General features: G+C 41.9%; 1 protein-coding gene across 1 annotated transcript; it reads left to right on the forward strand.

Moving 5' to 3' along the window:
• Nucleotides 1-639: 639 nt before the first annotated feature.
• Nucleotides 640-20,911, forward strand: LOC115144380 (stonin-1). The gene is made up of 7 exons (XM_029685359.2): nucleotides 640-837; nucleotides 13,198-14,503; nucleotides 14,660-14,857; nucleotides 17,099-17,239; nucleotides 17,442-17,961; nucleotides 18,341-18,543; nucleotides 18,850-20,911. Exons 2-7 carry the CDS (start codon nucleotides 13,298-13,300, stop codon nucleotides 18,913-18,915), a joined length of 2,334 nt encoding a protein of 777 aa, XP_029541219.1. The 5' UTR covers nucleotides 640-837; nucleotides 13,198-13,297; the 3' UTR covers nucleotides 18,916-20,911.
• The last annotated feature ends 239 nt before the right edge of the window (nucleotides 20,912-21,150 follow it).

Raw genomic sequence — 21,150 nt, forward strand, 5'->3', positions numbered from 1 at the left:
TTTTATCATGGAGTCATATGAACATGTCTGCCAGAATTCAGCTCAAACTCTCCATCTCCGCTCAAATCTCTTTCTCACTTCAGATTTTTCTCTTTGGTCATAATTTATAGTCTCCAGTCTCCATAGCTTGTAACTAGGACTAGCCCACTGTGATGTCGGGCTAGGGCTGGGGAAGAGGTTAATTGACAGACAACCTTGTCCTAATCAGTGTGTGAGTGAGTTGACTGGGGTGGAACGAGGTTCTTTGACAGACAACCCTGTCCTTGTCCTAATCCAACTTCTAAATGTCCCACCTGGAATGTAAAAAAAGAGTCAGAATGTCTAGAATGTGCTTTACTACTTATTCATTATTCATTCGTTTTACTTAGTTGGAGGAAATCAACAAAAAATATTATATTCATAAAGCTTCCAACTAGACTATCTACTCGTAATGTATGCTAATGGCTCTTTGCGCTTGCAACAATGCAGCCTGATGTTTTATCGTGTGTGTTATTGTAGCCAAACCATAAGCTTTGTCTACTTCACCGGACACTCATAACATTGGCAAAAACAAACTCCCTGTCACACCAAAAGCATCGTCATCGTTCGGCCAGATGAGATGTGGGAGGAGAATATGGGCATCCTCGGTTCATTCCTTCACTCGCCCCACTTCATTTCTCTAGCAGGGACGTCCCGTTAACGGGAGGGCTGAAAGGGGATAGCAAATCGGATGCATTTTCTCTCTCCCTCTGCCATTTTGAGAGAAACCTGTCGGCCTCGCATATTGGGATTTCTGCTGTTTTAACGGAAAATAAGAATCATGACCTGATTGTTGTTATTTCGGGATTTGTGTAGAACGTGAGTATTGTTTTGTTTCGTTGCAAGTTTCCACCAGAGAGTCAATTGACAACTTCCATCTCATTGCTCCGTCAAAACAACCTACTGTAGAAGAAGCAAGCAAGGCTACAACAATAGCTAACTTCTATTTTGGGGACAACTTGTTACCACACACTGTGCAAAGTTGTTTATTCTATAAAATATGTATTATATTCTTAGTGGCAAATCTTGACTATCATGGCCATTGATATTTCTTGAACGAGTGGACTTTGCGTTTATAACGGTAGCATATAATTAACCATTTTAAAACTGTCATATTCTTTTGCTGACAAACTACAACGAAAGTCATAGGTCGAATGACAATACAACAAATACGCTGGTAGGATAGCCCCATTCTCATTTCGTGACATTGCATTGAAAACAACATCGTTCCTGTCCTGATGTTGAGACCAGAGTTCCTCCGGCGGTAATGAGTCATGGACGATCACAGCACGGTTGAATTATTACCGAGACCAATGCACAGTCTGCGTTGTAGCAAAACATGGAAAAACAACGATTGTCACTATGCACCGTTTCACAGAAGGATGCGGTAGGACCAAAATTCAGCATTTTGTTGTCTCATTATATGTCCATTTTCAAACCACTAGGTCAGACGTCACTCAACAATACATTCTTGTACACTGGACATAGACTTGGCGTATGTCACTCAAAAGCAATACATCAGCTATAGCAGAGACGCTTTGTCCACACATAGTGCCTGCTACATTTACATTTAAGTCATTTAGCAGACGCTCTTATCCAGAGCGACTAAACATGTATTGGTTGATAAACAATAGCAGTTGTAATTTAGGATCTGAATTTGATCACACTGTTGCAGGATTACTTTCCTCAAATGCAGGAAATCTTTAACTTGTATTAACTTGAAACATATTATTTGAGGTTTTAAAAGGCTTCTGAAGTTTGTAATTTCCAATATGAAATGTTCCCTTCTGAAAAATGCATCAACCCCTACAAAAATGGTCATTAATTATAATCCACATAATATTTCGTGTTGCTGCTGGATTATTTTCCTGCTGTAGCAAACTGGCTCAAATAAAGATCATTTGCTCCAGAGTGGCACAGCGGTCAGATCACTGCATCTCAGTGCAAGAGGCGTCACTACAGTCCCTGGATTGAATCCAGGCTGTATCACATCCGGCTGTGATTGTGAGTCCCAATAGGGTGGCGCACAATTGGCCCAGCATCATCCGGGTTTGGCCTGGGTAGGCCGTCATTGTAAATAAGAATTTGATCCTAACTGACTTGCCTAGTTAGATAAAGGTTACATTTACAATTCAAAAAAATAGTATATATATATATATATATATGGGGCATTGAAAACTCAGCCTTGTGTAGATTTTGCCACGAGGAAACAGAATCAATAGAAAACATCTTCTGGTACTGTCCATCGGTTGCTCGCTTTTGGAGTCAGGTCCAGGAATGGTTATGTCATAATATCAGGGTTCAGATGGACCTGGAAACTGTATTGTTAGGAGGATCTGAAAAACCACGATCAGTCAATGGGAACTATCATTATACTCTTACGTAAAGTATTTAGTTTTAGCGAAATATCGGTAGACATTTTACAAATAGGGAGGTTCAGGACCGTTGTAAGACATTATAGTAAAATGGAGGGATGTATTGCAAAAGGAAATTGCAAATCGCATTATACTGGGAAAGATGGGCTAATGTGTGGACATCGGAGGGTTTGGGGTTAAGATCAGAATGATGGTGGATTGGCCGTTATGGGTGAAAATCAAGCACTTGAAGAGGAAATTAGGAATAGGTATAATTATTTAACTACAGGTACCATAGGTATAAGGGAAAATAGCTGTAAATAGAAGTATTCTTGTCCGTTAGTTTACTTCTGGATCAGAAAACCAGTCAGTATCTGGTGTGACCACCATTTGCCTCATGCAGCGCGACACTTGTCCTTTGCATAGAGTTGATCAGGCTGTTGATTGTGGCCAGTGGAATGTTGTCCCACTCTTCAATGGCTGTGCGAAGTTGCTAGATATTGTCGGGAACTGGAACACGCTGTCGTACACGTCAATCCAGAGCCTCCCACACATGCTTAATAGGGGACATGTCTGGTGAGTATGCAGGATATGGAAGAACTGGGACATTTTCAACTCCAGGAATTGTGTACAGATCCTTGTGAAATGGTGCCGTGCATTATTAGGCTGAAACATGAGGTGATGGCAGTGGATGAATGGGCCTCAGGATCTCATCACGATATCTCTGTGCATTCAAATTGTCATTGATAAAATGCAATTGTGTGTGTTGTCTGTAGCTTATGCCTGCCCATATCATAACCCCAATGTCACCATGGGGCACTCTGTAATAACCGTTGACAACAGCAAACCGCTCGCCCACACAACGCCATAGACACTGCCTGCCATTTACCCGGTACAGTTGAAACTGGGATTAATCCGTGAAGAGCACACTTCTCCAGCGTGCCAGTGGCCATCGAAGATGAGCATTTGCCCACTGAAGACTGTTACGACGCCGGACTGCAGTCAGGTTAAGACCCTGGTGAGGACGATGAGTATGCAGATGAGCTTCCCTGAGATGGTTTCTGACAGTTTGTGCATAAATTATTTGGTTGTGCAAACCCACAGTTTCATCAGGTGTCCAGGTGGCTGGTCTCAGATGATCCCGCAGGTGAAGAAGCCGGGAGTGGAGGTCCTGGGCTGGCGTGGTTACATGTGGTCTGTGGTTGAGGAGGTCCTGGGCTGGTGTGGTTACACCTGGTCTGTGGTTGTGAGGCCGGTTGGACAGACTGCCAAATTCTCTAAAATGACATTGGAGGCAGCTTATGGTAGAGAAATGAACATTAAATTCATTAAATTCTCTGACAACAGCTCTGGTGGACATTCCTGCAGTCAGCATGCCAATTGCACGATCCCTCAAAACTTGAGACATCTGTGGCATTGTGACAAAACTGCACATTTTAGAGTGGCCTTTCATTGCCCCCAGCACAAGGTGCACCTGTGTAATGACCATGCTGTTTAATATGCCACACCTGTCTGGTGGATTGATTATCTTGGCAAAGGCTCACTAAAAGGGATGTAAACAAATTTGTGTAGAAAAGTTGCGAGAAATAGCTTTTTGTGCATATGGAACATTTCTGTGATCTTTTATTTCAGCTCTTGAAACATGGGACCAACACTTTAAATGTTGCGTTTGTATTTTTGTTCAGTATATCGGCAATATTAAAGCTGATCTGTTTGAGTGGTTACATTTCTTCAGCGCCATCCCTCAGCTGTGTCCCCTTTGTTATCATTCGACCTGCAGATTGGCCCTTTTATCAAGTCATTGATTTGTTCTAATCAAGCCATGCTGATCTAAGTTGCCAGTGGGACATCTAGAGGACACGGTGTCAGCACAGGGTCAACACTGATGGCTATAAAGGCATTATCAAGATCTACAGATCATAGTGTGTTTATCTTATGCTTACATCAACACTCTTGTTTACATTTGGTCATAATCAAGATGGGAAGGAGACATAAGAATACCCACAACTTCACAAACGACACCGTTTTTGCAAAGGTACTGTAGGGACTCTATATTTTATTCCCTGTTTAAATGCCTGAATTCAGCACAGTAGCAGGGGGAATAGCAGGGCATAGCAGTACTTGTAGGGGGCATGAATCTCTTCTTTAGTCACAGCAGGGAGTATTTGATTCCAGATTACATTGTTTATTCTGCTATTAAGTATTCTGTCAAAGTTTGGAAGCAAATACGATACTGTAAAACGCTCAAGAAGACAGTAGTCAAATATGCATTCATGTACATTTCCACTGGCTGAACACGTTAAATAAGGTCACGATGACAACCTTCAAAGGGGCAATCTGGAATATGACCACTTGTTTTGATAAACAACTGAATGATGGGACTGAAGAAATGTTGCCTCTCTCAAATAATTCATAGACAAAGCTATGGATGCAAGTAGGAATAGCTATGGATCAAGTAAGAAAATAAATCTGTCTGTGACTCACTCAACTCACTTCTGCAGCAAGCGTCTGACAGTTTTAAAGACTAGACAACGAGACGGTTCTTTATTTAACAAGGGAAGTCACATCTCTTTTCTAAATGTGGCTTTTTTTGTCTCTCACTCATCAAGTCATTGTCTTGTGACTGTTTGGAAAGAGTCTCTGCCAGAAAATACATAACCTAGAGTTAAAAAGTTCCATAGCTATCTTGTAGGTGCTTTGAACTTGGCGTCTCCCTATATCTTGATTCATGGGGACAAGGGCTGTCTTTCTCCCACTTCAAGTCATTATAAAAGGATGATTTATATCATGTGAGACAAACACTACTGGAAAGCGAGCGATCATATCATGCAAACATTATGAACATATACTTCTTATTTAGTTATTAGACCACTGAGCATGCTTGCCCTTACAACATTTATATTTTAGTCATTTAGCAGACACTTTTATCCAGAGTGACTTACATGAGCAATTAGGGTTAAGTGCCTTGCTCAAGGACACAGACAGATTTTTCACCTAGTCAGTTCGGGGATTCAACCAGTGAACTTTCGGTTACTGACCCAACTATCTTAACCGCTAGGCTACATGCCAACAAAAGAGTTTCATACAGTAAGGGATTGTTTCCGGACACAGATTACATTTTGTGTCCGGGAAACCATGCCTAAAAAGCAAGCTCAATGGAGAAGGTCCATTCAAAATGCTTTTTAGTCCCAGATTAGGCTTAATTGGTGTCCCTAACCCTAAAAGTTTGGGCTTCTAATCGTAAATCAGCTGACATGAGCAACCAAACCTGAGTGACATGTACAGTACAGTTCAAAAGTTTGGGGTCACTTAGAAATGTCCTTGTCTGAAAGAAAAGCTATTTTTTGTCCATTAAAATAACATCAAATTGATCAGACATACTGTGTACACATTGCTAATGTTGTAAATGACTATTGTAGCTGGAAATGGCAGATTTTTTATGGACTATCTACATAGGCCCATATGAGTAACCATCACTCCTGTGTTCCAATGGCACTCTGTGTTAGCTAATCGAAGTTTATCATTTTTAAAGGCTAATTGATCATTAGAAAACCCTTTTGCAATTATGTTAGTACAGCTGAAAACTGTTGTACTGATTAAAGAAGCAATTCAACTCGCCATTCTTTAGACTAGTTGAGTATCTGGAGATGGCCAGAAACAAAGCACTTTCTTCTGAAACTCGTCAGTCTATTCTTGTTCTGAGAAATTAAGGCTAACGAGTTTCAGAAGAAAGGTCTTTGTTTCTAGCCATTTTGAGCCTGTAATCAAACCCACAAATGTTGATGCTCCAGATACTCAACTAGTCTAAAGAAGGTCAGTTTTATTGGCTTTTTAATCAGAACAATAGATTTCAGCTGTGCTAACAATTGCAAACAGGTCTTCTAATAATTAACTAACACAACGTGCCATTGGAACACAGGAGTGATGGTTGCTGATAATGGGCCTCTGTACACCTATGTAGATATTCCATTAAAAATCTGCCGTTTCCAGCTAAAATAGTCATTTACAACATTAACAATGCCTACACTGTATTCCTGATCAATGCCTACACTGTATTTCTGATCAATTTTATGTTATTTTAATGGAGAAAAATGTGCTTTTTTTTCTGTGACCCCAAACTCTTGAACGGTAGTGTACAGTGTAATCACTGTCATTTACAGTGTATGTGAACCCATTGACAGACTGACATTGAGTTGATGTTTGCTGTGTGTGTGTGTGTGTGTGTGTGTGTGTGTGTGTGTGGTGTGTGTGCAGAAGCAGTAGAGTAGGCTGGTATTTCCTGTGTGCATGCTGCTCTGTCCCTTAGGAATGATTAGAATGTCTGTTCTTTTCTGCCTTTGTAGATTTAGTAACCTTTCATTCCCCCTGCTACTAGCCTGGTCAGAACTCCTGCTAGTGTGACAATACATCTAGGACCAGGATATTTCTCTGCTCCATCTCTTTGGAACAGGCTGATGGAGGTGGCAGTACTGTTTGGAAGTGAACTGCAGGAGTTGCCAGTATTGGACTGGAGCAAGGTTCAGTTAGCCTCGATACAAGGTTCTTCCTCCCTAAAGTCCACATTCTGTCATTTCAACAGGCCTGAATCAATGGGATTCATTTAAATGACCATTAAACAGCAGGAACAATTCCAGAATGTGGCTTTAAGGCTGAAGCACTGCTGGATCCATTGCCCACTTAGCCTGTCGTCTACAAGGCTATTGAAGCACTGCTAGATCAAACCACAGTTCAGTGAATCCATAAGAAGGAGGGAGAGGATGGTCCTCATTTTAATGACCCAGCTCTCATACAAGCCACGACCTATGTATCTAGTTTGTAAGCTAAGCTAGCCACTTCTCCAGTATGTGTTGATGTTATTTCACAGGATTTGTTTTTGGGTGGAAGCTGTAGAAATCAGTAAGAACTTACACTTCTGTAGCCAAATAACTTTTTTGTTTGTTTTTAATCATTAAATGACCTGGTATGATGGTGCATTGATCAGTTATACAGTTTAAAATTAGTTGTTTTTGCCCAAAGTCAACCTTTGAAGTAACTGTTCAGTGTTTCCAGATTTCTATGAAATATGACATATAATTAACTACAATATGAGTAAAATAGTTTTCTTACAAAAAAATTGTAATTAAGTATGTTCAAAAGCAGCTTTTCTGTGTAGGAATGGTGTGGGTGTACCTCAACAACAGAATGGTGTGGGCGAACCCCAACAACAGAATGGTGTGGGCGAACCCCAACAACAGAATGGTGTGGGCGAACCAATGGTGTGGGCGAACCTCAACAACAGAATGGTGTGGGCGAACCCCAACAACAGAATTGTGTGGGCGAACCAATGGTGTGGGCGAACCCCAACAACAGAATGGTGTGGGCGAACCCCAACAACAGAATGGTGTGGGCGTATATAGTGGTCATAAAAAATATTAGTAGACCGCTGATTGGCCAGCTCATCCTGCTCAGGAGGATGACATCTTCTGAGGAGATAGCAAGCATTTTTTAAATGGTCTGTTTGAGATACACGTTCGAGGTGGGGCTTTTGAAGTGTTTTTTTCCCCTCCAATTTATGCGCTGGCCACAAAACACGAGTATAAGAGGAGTCAACAACATTATTTGGGTATGAGAATATTAACTTTTAAAAGTGAGATTTTCACTGGAAAGTTACTTGAAAACTGCAACATTGTCTCTGTCTCATGGCAAAATGTGTAGAGTAGAAGGAAATTAACTTTAAAACTACAAAATTATGCCTAATCCTCATGACAAAACGTGGTGAATAGCATGAGATCAGCTATAAAACAACTTTTTTCTCTGCCCCATAGTAAAACGTGTTGAAATGCAGGAAGTTAGCGGTTTTCTTTCCACTTATACTGTGTTTTCAAAATACCCCTCCATATACCCCTTATTATGCCTCGAGAGGGGTATTTTAAGTAATGTCAAACTGTAGAATTGCAGGAAATTATTTGAAAAGTAAATACACCCATTGATTCATTATGATCTAAAATGAAAAACTGATCCTAGATCAGCATTCCTACTCTGAGATGCTACCTTGGGTTCCTACAGCCCCTGAGCTCCATTCATATACTTCATTATAGCATCAAGGGAAACTTGCCCTATTATATTTAACCAATTGACTGTGGCAAATGTAATGTAAGTTAGGCCTCTATCTCTGTGGTGAGGTCGGTGGCTGTGACAGATACAGATTGAAACCAGTTGATCTGCCTCTGTCTGGGTGTTACTACTGTCATTAATGCTGCTGCTGCTGCTGGCAAGAGCAGTGTTGCCAGCGTGTCACAGCCAAGGAACAATTGGCTGCTGAGGTTGACTGGGAATCAATTGCTAGATGGTATGTTGATTACAGCGTGACTGCTCTCCATTCTGCCATATTCTCTAACTTGGAAATCTTTAACAGCTGGGGTCGAGGCTAGGGTGGAGGACATGAATGACATCAGAGCTCAGGATAATGTACTAGCCTATATTTTGAACTGCCTGGTCCCAGATCTGTCAGTGATGTCTTGCAAATCAGATCTGGGACCAGGCTATATTTCCACAGCTCTTAAGAAACTGCTACCACATAATAGGCTATGCAGTAACCATTGTATTAGATTTTTTCCACCATCCGGCTCTTTCTCTAGCAATTAGTCTGGGAATGAGGTTTACAGTACACTACGGGATATGTACAAAAGTATGTGGACACCCCTTCCAATTAGTGTATTTGACTATTTCAGCCACACCTGTTGCTGACAGGTCTTTAAAAATAGACCACGCAGCCATGTAATCTCCATAGACAAACATTGGCAGTAGAATGGCCTTACTTAAGAGCTCATTGACTTTCAGCACGGCACCGTCATAGGATAACACCTTTCCAAAAAGTCTGTCAAATTTATGCCCTGCTAGAACTGCCCCGGTCAACTGTAAATGCTGTAATTGTGAAGTGAAAACGTTTAGGAGCGACAACGGTTCAGCCACGAAGTGGTAGGCCACACAAGCTCACAGAACGGGAACGCAGAGTGCTGAAGCGCGTACAAATCATATGTCCTCAGTTGCAACACTCACTAACGAGCTCCAAACAGCCTTTGGAAGCAACGTCAGCACAAGAACTGTTTGTCGAGAGCTTCATGGAATGGGTTTCCATGGCCGAGCAGCCGCACACAAGCCTAAAATCATCATGCGCAATGCCAAGTGTCAGCTGGAATGGTGTAAAGTTCGCGCCATTGGACTCATTAGAAACACATTTTCTGGCTTGATGAATCACGCTTCACCATCTGGCAGTCCAATGGACAAATCTGGGTTTGCGGATGCCAAGAAAACACAACCTGCCCGAATGCATAGTGTCAACTGTAAAGGTTGGTGGAGGAGGAATACTGGTCTGGGGCTGTTTTTCATGGTTCGGGCTAGTCCCCGTAGTTCCAGTGAAGGGAAATCTTAATGCTGCAGCATACAATGACATTCTAGACGATTCTGTGCTTCCAACTTTGTGGCAACAATCTGGATAAGGCCCTTTCCTATTTCAGCATGACAATGCCCCTGTGCACAAAGCGAGGTCCATACAGAAATGGTTTGTCGAAATTGGTGTGGAAGAACTTTACTGGCCTGCACAGAGCCCTGACCTCCAACCCATCAAACACCTTTGGGATGAATTGGAATGCCGACTGCGAGCCAGACCTAATCACTCAACACCAGCGCCCGACCTCACTAATGCTGTGGCTGAATGGAAACAATTCCCTGCAGCAATGTTCCAACTAGAGGTCGACCGATTAATCAGAATGGCCGATTAATTAGGGCCGATTTCAGGTTTTCATAACAATCGGATATCGGTAATTTTGGACGCCGAATTTTCCTTCTTTTTTTTTTACACCTTTATTTAACCTTCATTTAACTAGGCAAGTCAGTTAAGAACACATTCTTATTTTCAATGATGGCCTAGGAACGGTGGATTAACTGCCTTGCCCTGGACAGAACGACATATTTTTACCTTGTCAGCTCAGGGATTCAATCTTGCAACCTTACGGTTAACTAGTCCAACGCTCTAACCACCTGCCTCACGAGGAGCCCGTCTGTTACGCGAATGCAGTAAGAAGCCAAGGTAAGTTGCTAGCTAGCATTAAACTTAATCAATCATAATCACTAGTTACAACTACATATGGTTGATGATATATTTTTAAACCTGCATATTTAGCTAAAATAAATCCAGGTTAGCAGGCAATATTAATATTAACCAGGTGAAATTGTGTCACTTTCATTTTATTTTATTTTTTAAACTAGACAAGTCAGTTAAGAACAAATTCTTATTTTCAATGATGGCCTAGGAACAGTGGGTTTAACTGCCTGTTCAGGGGCAAAACGACAGATTTGTACCTTGTCAGCTCCGGGGTTTGAACTTGCAACCTTCCGGTTACTAGTCCAACGCTCTAACCACTAGGCTACCCTGCAGCCCCAAGAGCAGTGTTGCCAGCAATTCATTGCACGCAGAGTCAGGGTATAGGCAACAGCTTGGGCCGCCTGGCTCATACCGAACTAATTTGCCAGAATTTTACGTAATTATGACATAACATTGAAGGTTGTGCAATGTAACAGGAATATTTAGACTGATGGATGCCATCCGTTAGATAAAATAAGGAAAGGTTCCGTATTTCACTGAAATAATAAACGTCTTGTTTTCGAGATGATAGTTTCCGGATTCGACTATATTAATGACCAAAGGCTCGCATTTCTGTGTGTTATTATGTTAGAATTAAGTCTATGATTTGATAGAGCAGTCTGACTGAGCGATGGTAGGCACCAGCAGGCTCATAAGCATTCATTCAAACAGCACTTTAGTACGTTTTGCCAGCAGCTCTGCTGTTTGACTTCAAGCCTATCAACTGATGTGAAATGGCTAGCTAGTTAGCGGGGTGCGCGCTAATAGCGTTTCAAACATCACTCGCTCTGAGACTTGGAGTAGTTGTTCCCCTTGCTCTGCATGAGTAACACTGCTGCGAGGGTGGCTGTTGTCGTTGTGTTGCTGGTTCGAGCCAAGGTAGGCGTGAGGAGAGGTACGGAAGCAATACTGTTACACTGGCAATACTAAAGTGTCTATAAGAACATCCTATAGTCAAAGATATATGAAATACAAATGGTATAGAGAGAAATAGTCCTATAATAACTACAACCTAAAACTTCTTAACTGGGAATATTGAAGACTCATGTTAAAAGGAACCACCAGCTTTCATATGTTCTCATGTTCTGAGCAAGGAACTTAAACGTTAGCTTTCTTCTCCAACACTTTGTTTTTGCATTATTTAAACCAAATTGAACATGTTTCATTATTTGAGGCTAAATTGATTTTATTGATGTATTATATTAAGTTAAAATAAGTGTTCATTCAGTATTGTTGTAATTGTCATTATTACAAGTAATTTTTAAAAAATCGTCCGATTAATTGCTATCGTCTTTTTTTGTCCTCCAATAATCGGTATCGGCGTTGAAAAATTATAATCGGTTGACCTCTAGTTCCAACATCTAATGGAAAGCCTTCCCAGAAGAGTGGAGGGTGTTATAGCAGCAAAGGCAGCACCAACTCGATATTAATGCCCATGATTTTGGAATAAGATGTTCAACAAGCAGGTGTCCACATACTTTTGGTCTTGTAGTGTGTGTCTTTGGTCTTGTAGTGTGTGTGTGTGTGTGTGTGTATATATATATATATGGAGGTGTAACTAACTAAGTCCTATGAGGACATTCATTATGCTTGGATTTTCCAATTCCCATTACACCACAACACAGTAGTGTCTGTGCCTCATATCTCACCAGCTGTTAAATAATCCAGAACCCTCACACCAGCTGTTCCAGTGTTCCACAGCCTAGTTATCACAGATGGCTTCTTACTGATGCAGAATAAAGAGGATGATTGGTTCTCTGCTCGAGTGCCAGTGACACGTTTCCTGAATCCTACCCAGGCTTTGGGTTCCCCTCCAACCAATCCCAATTCAGTTCCGTCTTCTACATTTCCTACCAGAGCATGGTATTTTCATCCAACACAATTTATCTACAAATTCCAAAACCCTACATTTTATTCCAACTCCACTTTATTCCAAATTTCACCACCTTTGAATAGGAGGGCGCTGACGCCTGAAGTTCAACCCAAATTGAAATTGACCACAATTCCTCTGGTAGTGGCTGACAGAGCAGAGCTGTACCTCTCTGCATTTTCATTCAACAAGGCTGCAACTGTAGCGTTTAACCAAATGTTACTCAGCAGCGTCCACTAGCATATTCAGTGTTTCTATATTTATCCTACTCAATTCCAGTGAGAGAACACATGGAGTGTGTGTGGTTGACTGGTGACAAGACACAGCAAAGAGTTGTACTATATTTTTTCCTCCCTTCATGTATTTTACTTGAATTTGCTCCTAGCATAAAGTGCAATATTGTAAATATTACCACATGGAGCCAGTTGCTGAATTGCGACAAATAAAAAGGAAAAAAGAAACACACCAACACACCAGCTATTAAATAATTAAACCAACAGTCATGTGGGAAATGTAATGTCGCCGAGTGGCCGAGAGGGGACATCATCTAACTGCACTGTGTTGCCAGATTTTCATGACACTTTGCAGGTGAATCTGAGCAAAAATCCCCCTCCAATCTACTAAAAGTAGCCCATGAAACAACCCTATCTGGCAACACTAACTGTAGATGTCTCTTAGGCCAGAATGCTCACAAGGGGACACTGTAGGGTCATTTCTCTGTGTACACAAGAGATAACTGATATCTTTCAAAGCAAATGCATCAATATATAATAACTGTAGATATTATTTTCTGATACTCTGTGTGTTCTAATCTATGACTATGTTCTGTTCAGTGTTTCAGCAGGGAAGACTCCTGTGGCGGAGTCTGAGGATAACGCCAACAACAGAAGCAGGAAGTGCTGACTTGAACCTTGACACCAAACAACCAAAGCCATGTGCTCCGTGAACAATCCAAACTGGGTGACCTTCGAGGATGAGGGGAGAACGTCTAAGTCTCCTTCTTTTGCCTCAACCCCCTTGAAGATCCCAGAGAGTGGGACAAAGTTGGCCGCAACACCCCTGAAGTCACCAGGGGCAAAGACAAGTTCACCCCCTTCCTTTGCCTCTACACCCCTGAAGACAGCCCTAGGTAGTGTGACAACGACAGGGTTAAAGACAATCCCCCGTCCCAATGGACTAAAGCTGATACTGCCCCCAGTGGGAGATCCATCCTGGATCTTCAGCAGTTCCCTTGAATCCAGCTCCCCTCCAATGCACTTTAACCTCAACGGAAGTTCCTGTGTGCCCTGCAACACTCCTCTTTGCACTCCGGTGAGGGAGGTTCCTCCTACCGGCGCGTTACCTTTCCATTGCAGGCCCTGGGATCAGCACGATTTCTTCAGTAGTTTTTCCAGTTCATCCTCTGCCTCTGTGCCTTATTCTTCTTCTCCCCCTGGCCCAGACCAGGCCACCACTACCAGCACCACCACACATCTTCAGGGTGACGTCTCTGTCTCTGATGGCCCCAGTACCTTCCCCTCCTTCCAGGGGGACCCGGGACATTTCAACCCATTCTGGGAGGGGGCTGGTGGGCATAGCGTGGACTCTGGGAGCTCATCTTCCGACTCCGAGGCTGGAGGTTCTAGTCTGCCTCGCTTCTTCATTCGGACGAAAGACGGCAACAAGCCTCCTCGACCAGACCACCTCCAGAGCTCCTACTCCTACATCTGCCACAAGCTGGAGGGCCTGCGGGCCGAGGAAGACAATGACACAGAGGAAGGAGTAGGGATGGAGAGGGGGGAGAGGAGAGGAGTAAGAGACAGGGAGCCAGCCAAGGAGGGACCATCCCCAGCCTTTGTCTCTCATGGTCTGTTCCGTAGCGAGAAGAGAGACGGCTGGTCTTTAATGCTGAGGATCCCAGAGAAGAAAAACCGAATGTCGTCCCGACAGTGGGGCCCCATTTACCTGCGTTTGCTGTCTGGAGGTGTGCTCCAGATGTACTATGAGAAAGGACTGGAGAAGCCCTTCAAAGAGTTCCAGCTGCAGCCTCACTGCAGGTTGTCAGAGCTCAAGCTAGAAAGCAATGGAGAGCCTCGCAAGATCCAGACAGTGAAGGTGGAGCACGTGTCTTACACAGAGAAGAAGCGTTACCACCCCAAGGTAATGTGGGGGGAGCACAATTGAGGTTTTTAAATCACATTTAAAACACACCTTTGTAGCTTGGTGTTTAATCAATCAATGATATTACTGTTATAGATGTCATCATATTGTTTTACTGTGTGTCGTGATTTTAAATGCATAAAGTTTGATTTGAAGCTGGAGGTGTCCCACGAGGCAGAGGTGGAGCAGCTGCTGAAGTTTGGAACCACGGAACACGGCGACATGGAGGACCTTTTCGAAACTATGGAGGAGGAGCTTCTCAGGCTGGCGCCGCCGCTGTTGCAGAAACGGCACTACGACGAACAGGAGATGACACTGCAGATCACAGACCACCTCTGGGTGCAGCTGGACAAGGTGCATGTACTTCTTCTTCCACTACCATACAACTACTGTAAGACAGTTGGTGCAAGCACACATTTTGGTCAGGAAATGTAACTTTGCTAGTGTAGTTCATTGGTATTTCAGCATTATTACATGTTTGAATTTTTTACATAAAAAATTTAAAAAAGAATATCCAAAACATACAATATACTTGCAGTGAAGCCGCTCAACAACTACACCATACCAGTCATCCAACAACTACACCAAACCAGTCATCCAACAACTACACCACACCAGTCATCCAACAACTTCACCACACCAGTCATCCAACAACTACACCACACCAGTCATCCAACAACTACACCACACCAGTCATCCAACAACTACACCACACCAGTCATCCAACAACTACACCACACCAGTCATCCAACAACTACACCACACCAGTCATCCAACAACTACACCACACCAGTCATCCAACAACTACACCATACCAGTCATCTAACAACTACACCATACCAGTCATCTAACAACTACACCACACCAGTCATCCAACAACTACACCACACCAGTCATCTAACAACTACACCATACCAGTCATCTAACAACTACACCATACCAGTCATCTAACAACTACACCACACCAGTCATCCAACAACTACACCACACCAGTCATCCAACAACTACACCACACCAGTCATCCAACAACTACACCACACCAGTCATCCAACAACTACACCACACCAGTCATCCAACAACTACACCAAACCAGTCATTCATTCAACAGACTCCCATTCAGGGCGACACACAGAAGCATCCAGGGTCAATGCCCTGCACAAGGGCATGTCGACCGATCTCTCACAAGACAAAAAACAGGGACACGAATCCTCTAAGATCTCCCCCCCCACAGTTCCCCAATAGCTGCCCCTCAACCATCCGAGACCCCTCCCACACCCCCAATAATAAAAAAAATTATGAATTCCATTCCCCACCCCCAAGAAGCCCCCCAATGCATCAACAACCAAGAATATTAACTAAAGACAAAAAAGACAAAAAGGAAAACAGAAAACAATGCAAAAAAAAAAAAAGAAGGACATCAAAGGACAACTAAAATCATAACAGCAAGGCCAACTGTTTGTTTGAGTGCATGTCTGGCACTATTTACATGTGTGTATTGAATGAGAGTGTGTGTATATGGATGTGTACAAACACCTGCATGGCATCAGCCTCTGGCAAACCGGCATTAGCTGTAAAAACACTGCCCCTCAGTGTCATTCTTTTTATTATGTTTTATTTTGACTTTATTCTTTGACTTTTATCTTTGACTATCATTCTATCTCCCGCCCAGCAACTCCACTCCCACATCCCATCCATCTCTGCTGGCCACCCGCTTTGGATTTCTACGCCACGTATCTTTCAACTATGCTGTGATGTTGAATGTACAATTTCAATCTATCTAATAGAATCCACAGATTGCGAGTTGAAGATAAATACTTTTCCTAAGAGTATTATTATATTAGTAATTGACTGACCCGGTCTCTCCAGATCTCCTAACAGTACTATTATATTAGTAATTGACTGACCCGGTCTCTCCAGATCTCCTAAGAGTATTATTATATTAGTAATTGACTGACCTGGTCTCTCCAGATCTCCTAAGAGTATTATTATATTAGTAATTGACTGACCCGGTCTCTCCAGATCTCCTAACAGTGTTATTATATTAGTAATTGACTGACCCGGTCTCTCCAGATCTCCTAACAGTGTTATTATATTAGTAATTGACTGACCTGGTCTCTCCAGATCTCCTAAGAGTATTATTATATTAGTAATTGACTGACCCGGTCTCTCCAGATCTCCTAACAGTGTTATTATATTAGTAATTGACTGACCCGGTCTCTCCAGATCTCCTAACAGTGTTATTATATTAGTAATTGACTGACCCGGTCTCTCCAGATCTCCTAACAGTGTTATTTCTAGGGTCAAATTTAGATCAATGTTGTGCATTTTCAGCCATACTTCTCTCTGAGAAGTAGCAGTTATTTACTATTTTACACCTGGGGTTGCTATACATTACAGGTTCTTAAAATCAGGCGTTATTAAAAACAATTTTATTAATTAAATTAATTATTATTTAGGCTATGAATGTCTTTTCCTAAAATGTTTCACATAAAAATGATTCCCTACCTCCTATTTTGTATATATTGCATGCCCCTTGGGGATCCTTTTTGCCACTCCACCTCTCATTTGCTAAAATCAGAGGATACATTTTTCAAGGACGGTGTATTGATGGACCGGGCGGCCATGACGAGGATCCACTGCCTGGCGTTCCTCAATGGCCCAGGGGAGTGCTTCCTGGCTCTCAACGACTTGGGGCTTCTCCGCTTCGACGCCAGCTACGGCTCTGGCTCCGAGGAGGTTTAGTATTAGTTTCTTAACATGCATATCAACACACAAACAACATTTTAACATGCATAACAACTAAACATACAATTTGAACACACACATCAATGCACAATTTTACACCCATCAACACAAACATACAATTTGAACATAAGTAAAATCATCCAGGATGACCCAAAAAAATCAAGATATGTCTATTGCCATTGTGGTCTTTCAGGATGACCTCCTGGAGGGCTGGATGGAGATCAGTGACTGCCACTTCCACAAGTGCATCAACGACTTGGAGTTCCACAGGTCTCGGCTGCTCAAGTTCTCTCCTCCGGACGCCTGTAGAGTAGAACTGATGCGCTACAAGACATTAGCCCTGGGAAGTACCGAGCTGCCCTTCTCCGTCAAAGCTGTGGTGACTGTCCAAGGGGCCTACGTGGAACTCCAAGCCTTTCTCAACATGTCAGCCATCTTCCCATCATTTATCAGCGTGTCGGAGACTCAGCCACTCTGCGAGAATGTCCTGATCCGTGTGCCGGTACCGGGGGACTGGGTGAAGGTGTCACGTACAGTGACGTTGCTACGACGTAAGTCACTGACGGCCAGGATGAACCGGAACGCGTGTCTGGGGTCAGTCAGCGCTTCAGAGTCACAGCCAGTCATGCAGGTTACCGTGGGGACGGTCAAGTATGAGAATGTGTACTCAGCCATAGTGTGGAGGATCGACAGACTGCCTGCTAAGAACATGGGTAAGGACTAAGGAAGAGTTTGGCTGTCTATTGATGATGGCGGTCTATTGATCTATTTTCATATGGAATGCTGGTTTATTCTGACAATAGTGGCTTTATTTTACATGTTATAATTACAACTTACCGAAATAGGTTTCCAAATAGTCTATGTGAATTGTAACTTATGTTCCCTAATCAGTTTAGCTACAATACATATTATTTATAGTATTATGGTTTGTTAAACTATTGCTTGGCTAAATATTAAATTCCAATTGACTGACGTTAGTGATTTGTTTGCATTGTGCCAGAGGATGGAAACATGCATCTTTCAGATTCTGCTCATATTGCTCCCCCAAGTGGTATAGATTGCTAACTACACATTCTCCTTTTTACCTCACAGCAGTGGACCATCCCCATACCTTCTCCTGTAAGTTAGAGCTTGGTTCAGACCAGGAGATCCCCAGTGACTGGTACCCGTTTGTCACAATGGAGTGTGACATGGTGGGGGCCGTGGTTTCACAGACCAGAGTGACGTCACTGGGCACAGAGAGTGACATTCAGCCTCAGAAACATGTCACCAGTAGGACCCACTATCATTGTCAGGTAAGGCCTGAGATATTATTAATTAAGTTTAATATCTATAATGTTTAGTATTTTTTTGCTGTTTAATATCTATAATGCTGTTGTAGACTCTATTTCAATCTATTTCCCAAGCAGAATCATGCTTTGTGATTAAGGGTGCAGGGTATTTTTTATACTGTAGTTATTACTGTGACACCAGCTGACCTTACACTATAGGACCAGCCTAGGCATGTGCTGTAGTGTAGCAAAATCTTTTATCGTTGTCATGCCATAGTGATTATTCCATATCTAATGAAACTGAACCGTATCGGTCTGTCCTTTTTATAGGTAGAAATTGAGAAGAAGTGGATTGAGACAGAAGCACAAGGGCAATCAGGCTGCACAACACAGTAATGATTATGATCAAGGAAGTCTTAAAGGATCAAGTCTCACATTACCATACTCCCAAGTCTAGTTAGTCGTAAGGAAGCCTGGAATTGAGGCTATACACTAGATGCCTATTTCCTTGGTCCAAGACATTTTTGCCAACCAAACTCATCCTCGCTGTTTCAATACAAGGACAAATGTTTGAAAGGGACATAATCTACATGTGGCTGATGAACAATTGTGCTTTTATATTTTGTGTTTGTGGTGTACACTTTATCACCTTTAAGTCTGTCATAATATTGTTTGGTCCTATTGTACTCCTGTATGTATGGATATTAACATGTTGTATATCCTGGGTGCCAGACATGACAAGAGAGCAGAAACAAACTGGCAGCCAGGCTAGTTCTAACCTGCACGGTAGAATAGAATTAGGCTACAACAAACAAATATATTATGATTGGAAGAACAAACAACCGAACACACAGCCCTACCATCACAATGCACTTTACATTTCTCTCAGAAGATTATTCATTGTGAAATGACAGGCGGTTGAAGAAGCTCTCTTTATAAAAGAGTAAATACCACATATAATCTTGTAGGCTTGTATTTAACACACTCAAAAGGACTGGTTTTCCAGACACAGATTAGGCACAGGAGGCTGCTGAGGGGAGGACAGCTCATAATAATGGCCGGAATGGAGCAAATGGAATGGCATCAAACACATGGAAACCATGTGTTTGATACCATTCCACCTATTCTACTACTGCCATTACCACAAGCCCGTCCTCCCCAATTAAGGTGCCACCAACCTCATGTGAGATTAGGCTAAATCTAGTCCTCTGTAGCTCAGTTGGCAGTTGCAACGCCAGGATAGTGAGTTTGATTCCCGGGACCACCCATACATAAAATATACTGTATGCATGCATGACTAAGTCGCTTTGGATAAAAGCATCTGCTAAATGGCATATATTATTATTATTATATAAAAAGCACCTTCAATGTAGATTCTCAATTGAGCTTGCTTTTCGGTCCAGGACAAGGCTCGATCTGTCTCTGGGAAACAACCCATAGTGTTTCCAAAAACTATCTGGAATGAATTTCCAATTAAGACAATTAGGCTAATTATATAAAATGTCCTGTCATTTGTTGACTAGCTAGCTGACCATGGTCCTTTTGCACAGCTAAGCATGTGCACTCATCTATTATTCTATAAGTCAATATCATTGACTTATGGTTATATGAAGTAGCCCACATACATTATGGTCCCATGTACTTGCCACGCCAGGGCTGTGGGTTCGATTCCCACGGGGGGGACCAGCACGAAAATGTATGCACTCACTACTGTAAGTCATTCTGGATACGAGTGTCTGCTAAATGACTAAAATGTATTACTAATTACAATATTTCAGAGGGGGCTCTAGAGATGCAGCAATGGTCTGCGCTCACTAAAGAAACTATATAACTACATTTATTAAATATGTTGTATGTGTATATGAATTAAGTGGTAGTTATTAACAAAACAAATTAAAGATATCTGCATTTTATGCCTGTGTTTGTGAAATGGTAGAGGTGTAGATCAAAAGTTGCAACCTGTTCTCAGAGCATTTTGTATTATTTTGATAGTAAATCCAGGACAAACCATTTAGCATGATACGTTATGTTTCATGTGATATGCATTCATTTGCGGATGTCCATCATACATTTACGGGGTTCGTACAGACAATGGCAAGTCAAATCCAAGGACTTTCAAGTACTTTTTCAAGCACTAGTATTTATTTTCAAGGACCTCCATTTGTAATAGTTCCTATTATGCAATTGTTCTAGTCACCACCAGATAGCAGTATATTGCCACAATCTTGTAAAAAAAACTAAAAACGTACTATTCATCACTACCTTACAAGTTCTACTCAATAATACGTGTTTCACTACTTATTTACTACATACATGAGTGATATGTCAGTACTGATGATGTTGACTGATTTCCTTACACAAATTGTAAGTCAGTAAAATCTTTGAAATTGTTGCATGTTGTGTTTATTTTTGTTCAGTGCACATTATAATAATATTAAATTGTCTTTATATTAAAATTCTCTATATATTTCACTAAATGTTAGGTCTCGTAGGCTCTCCCAACACAATGACATGAAAGTGAATTTTAACAGTGTAAAAGGCCCTTAGTTGACTCTAAAATGTTGTATCCTATACCCATTTGAAGAGAAACAAGTTATTGTGTTTGATAACATTAAAGATGATCTCATGAGA

The sequence above is a fragment of the Oncorhynchus nerka genome, linkage group LG16 (assembly GCF_034236695.1).
Source record: "Oncorhynchus nerka isolate Pitt River linkage group LG16, Oner_Uvic_2.0, whole genome shotgun sequence".
NCBI lineage: Eukaryota > Metazoa > Chordata > Actinopteri > Salmoniformes > Salmonidae > Oncorhynchus > Oncorhynchus nerka.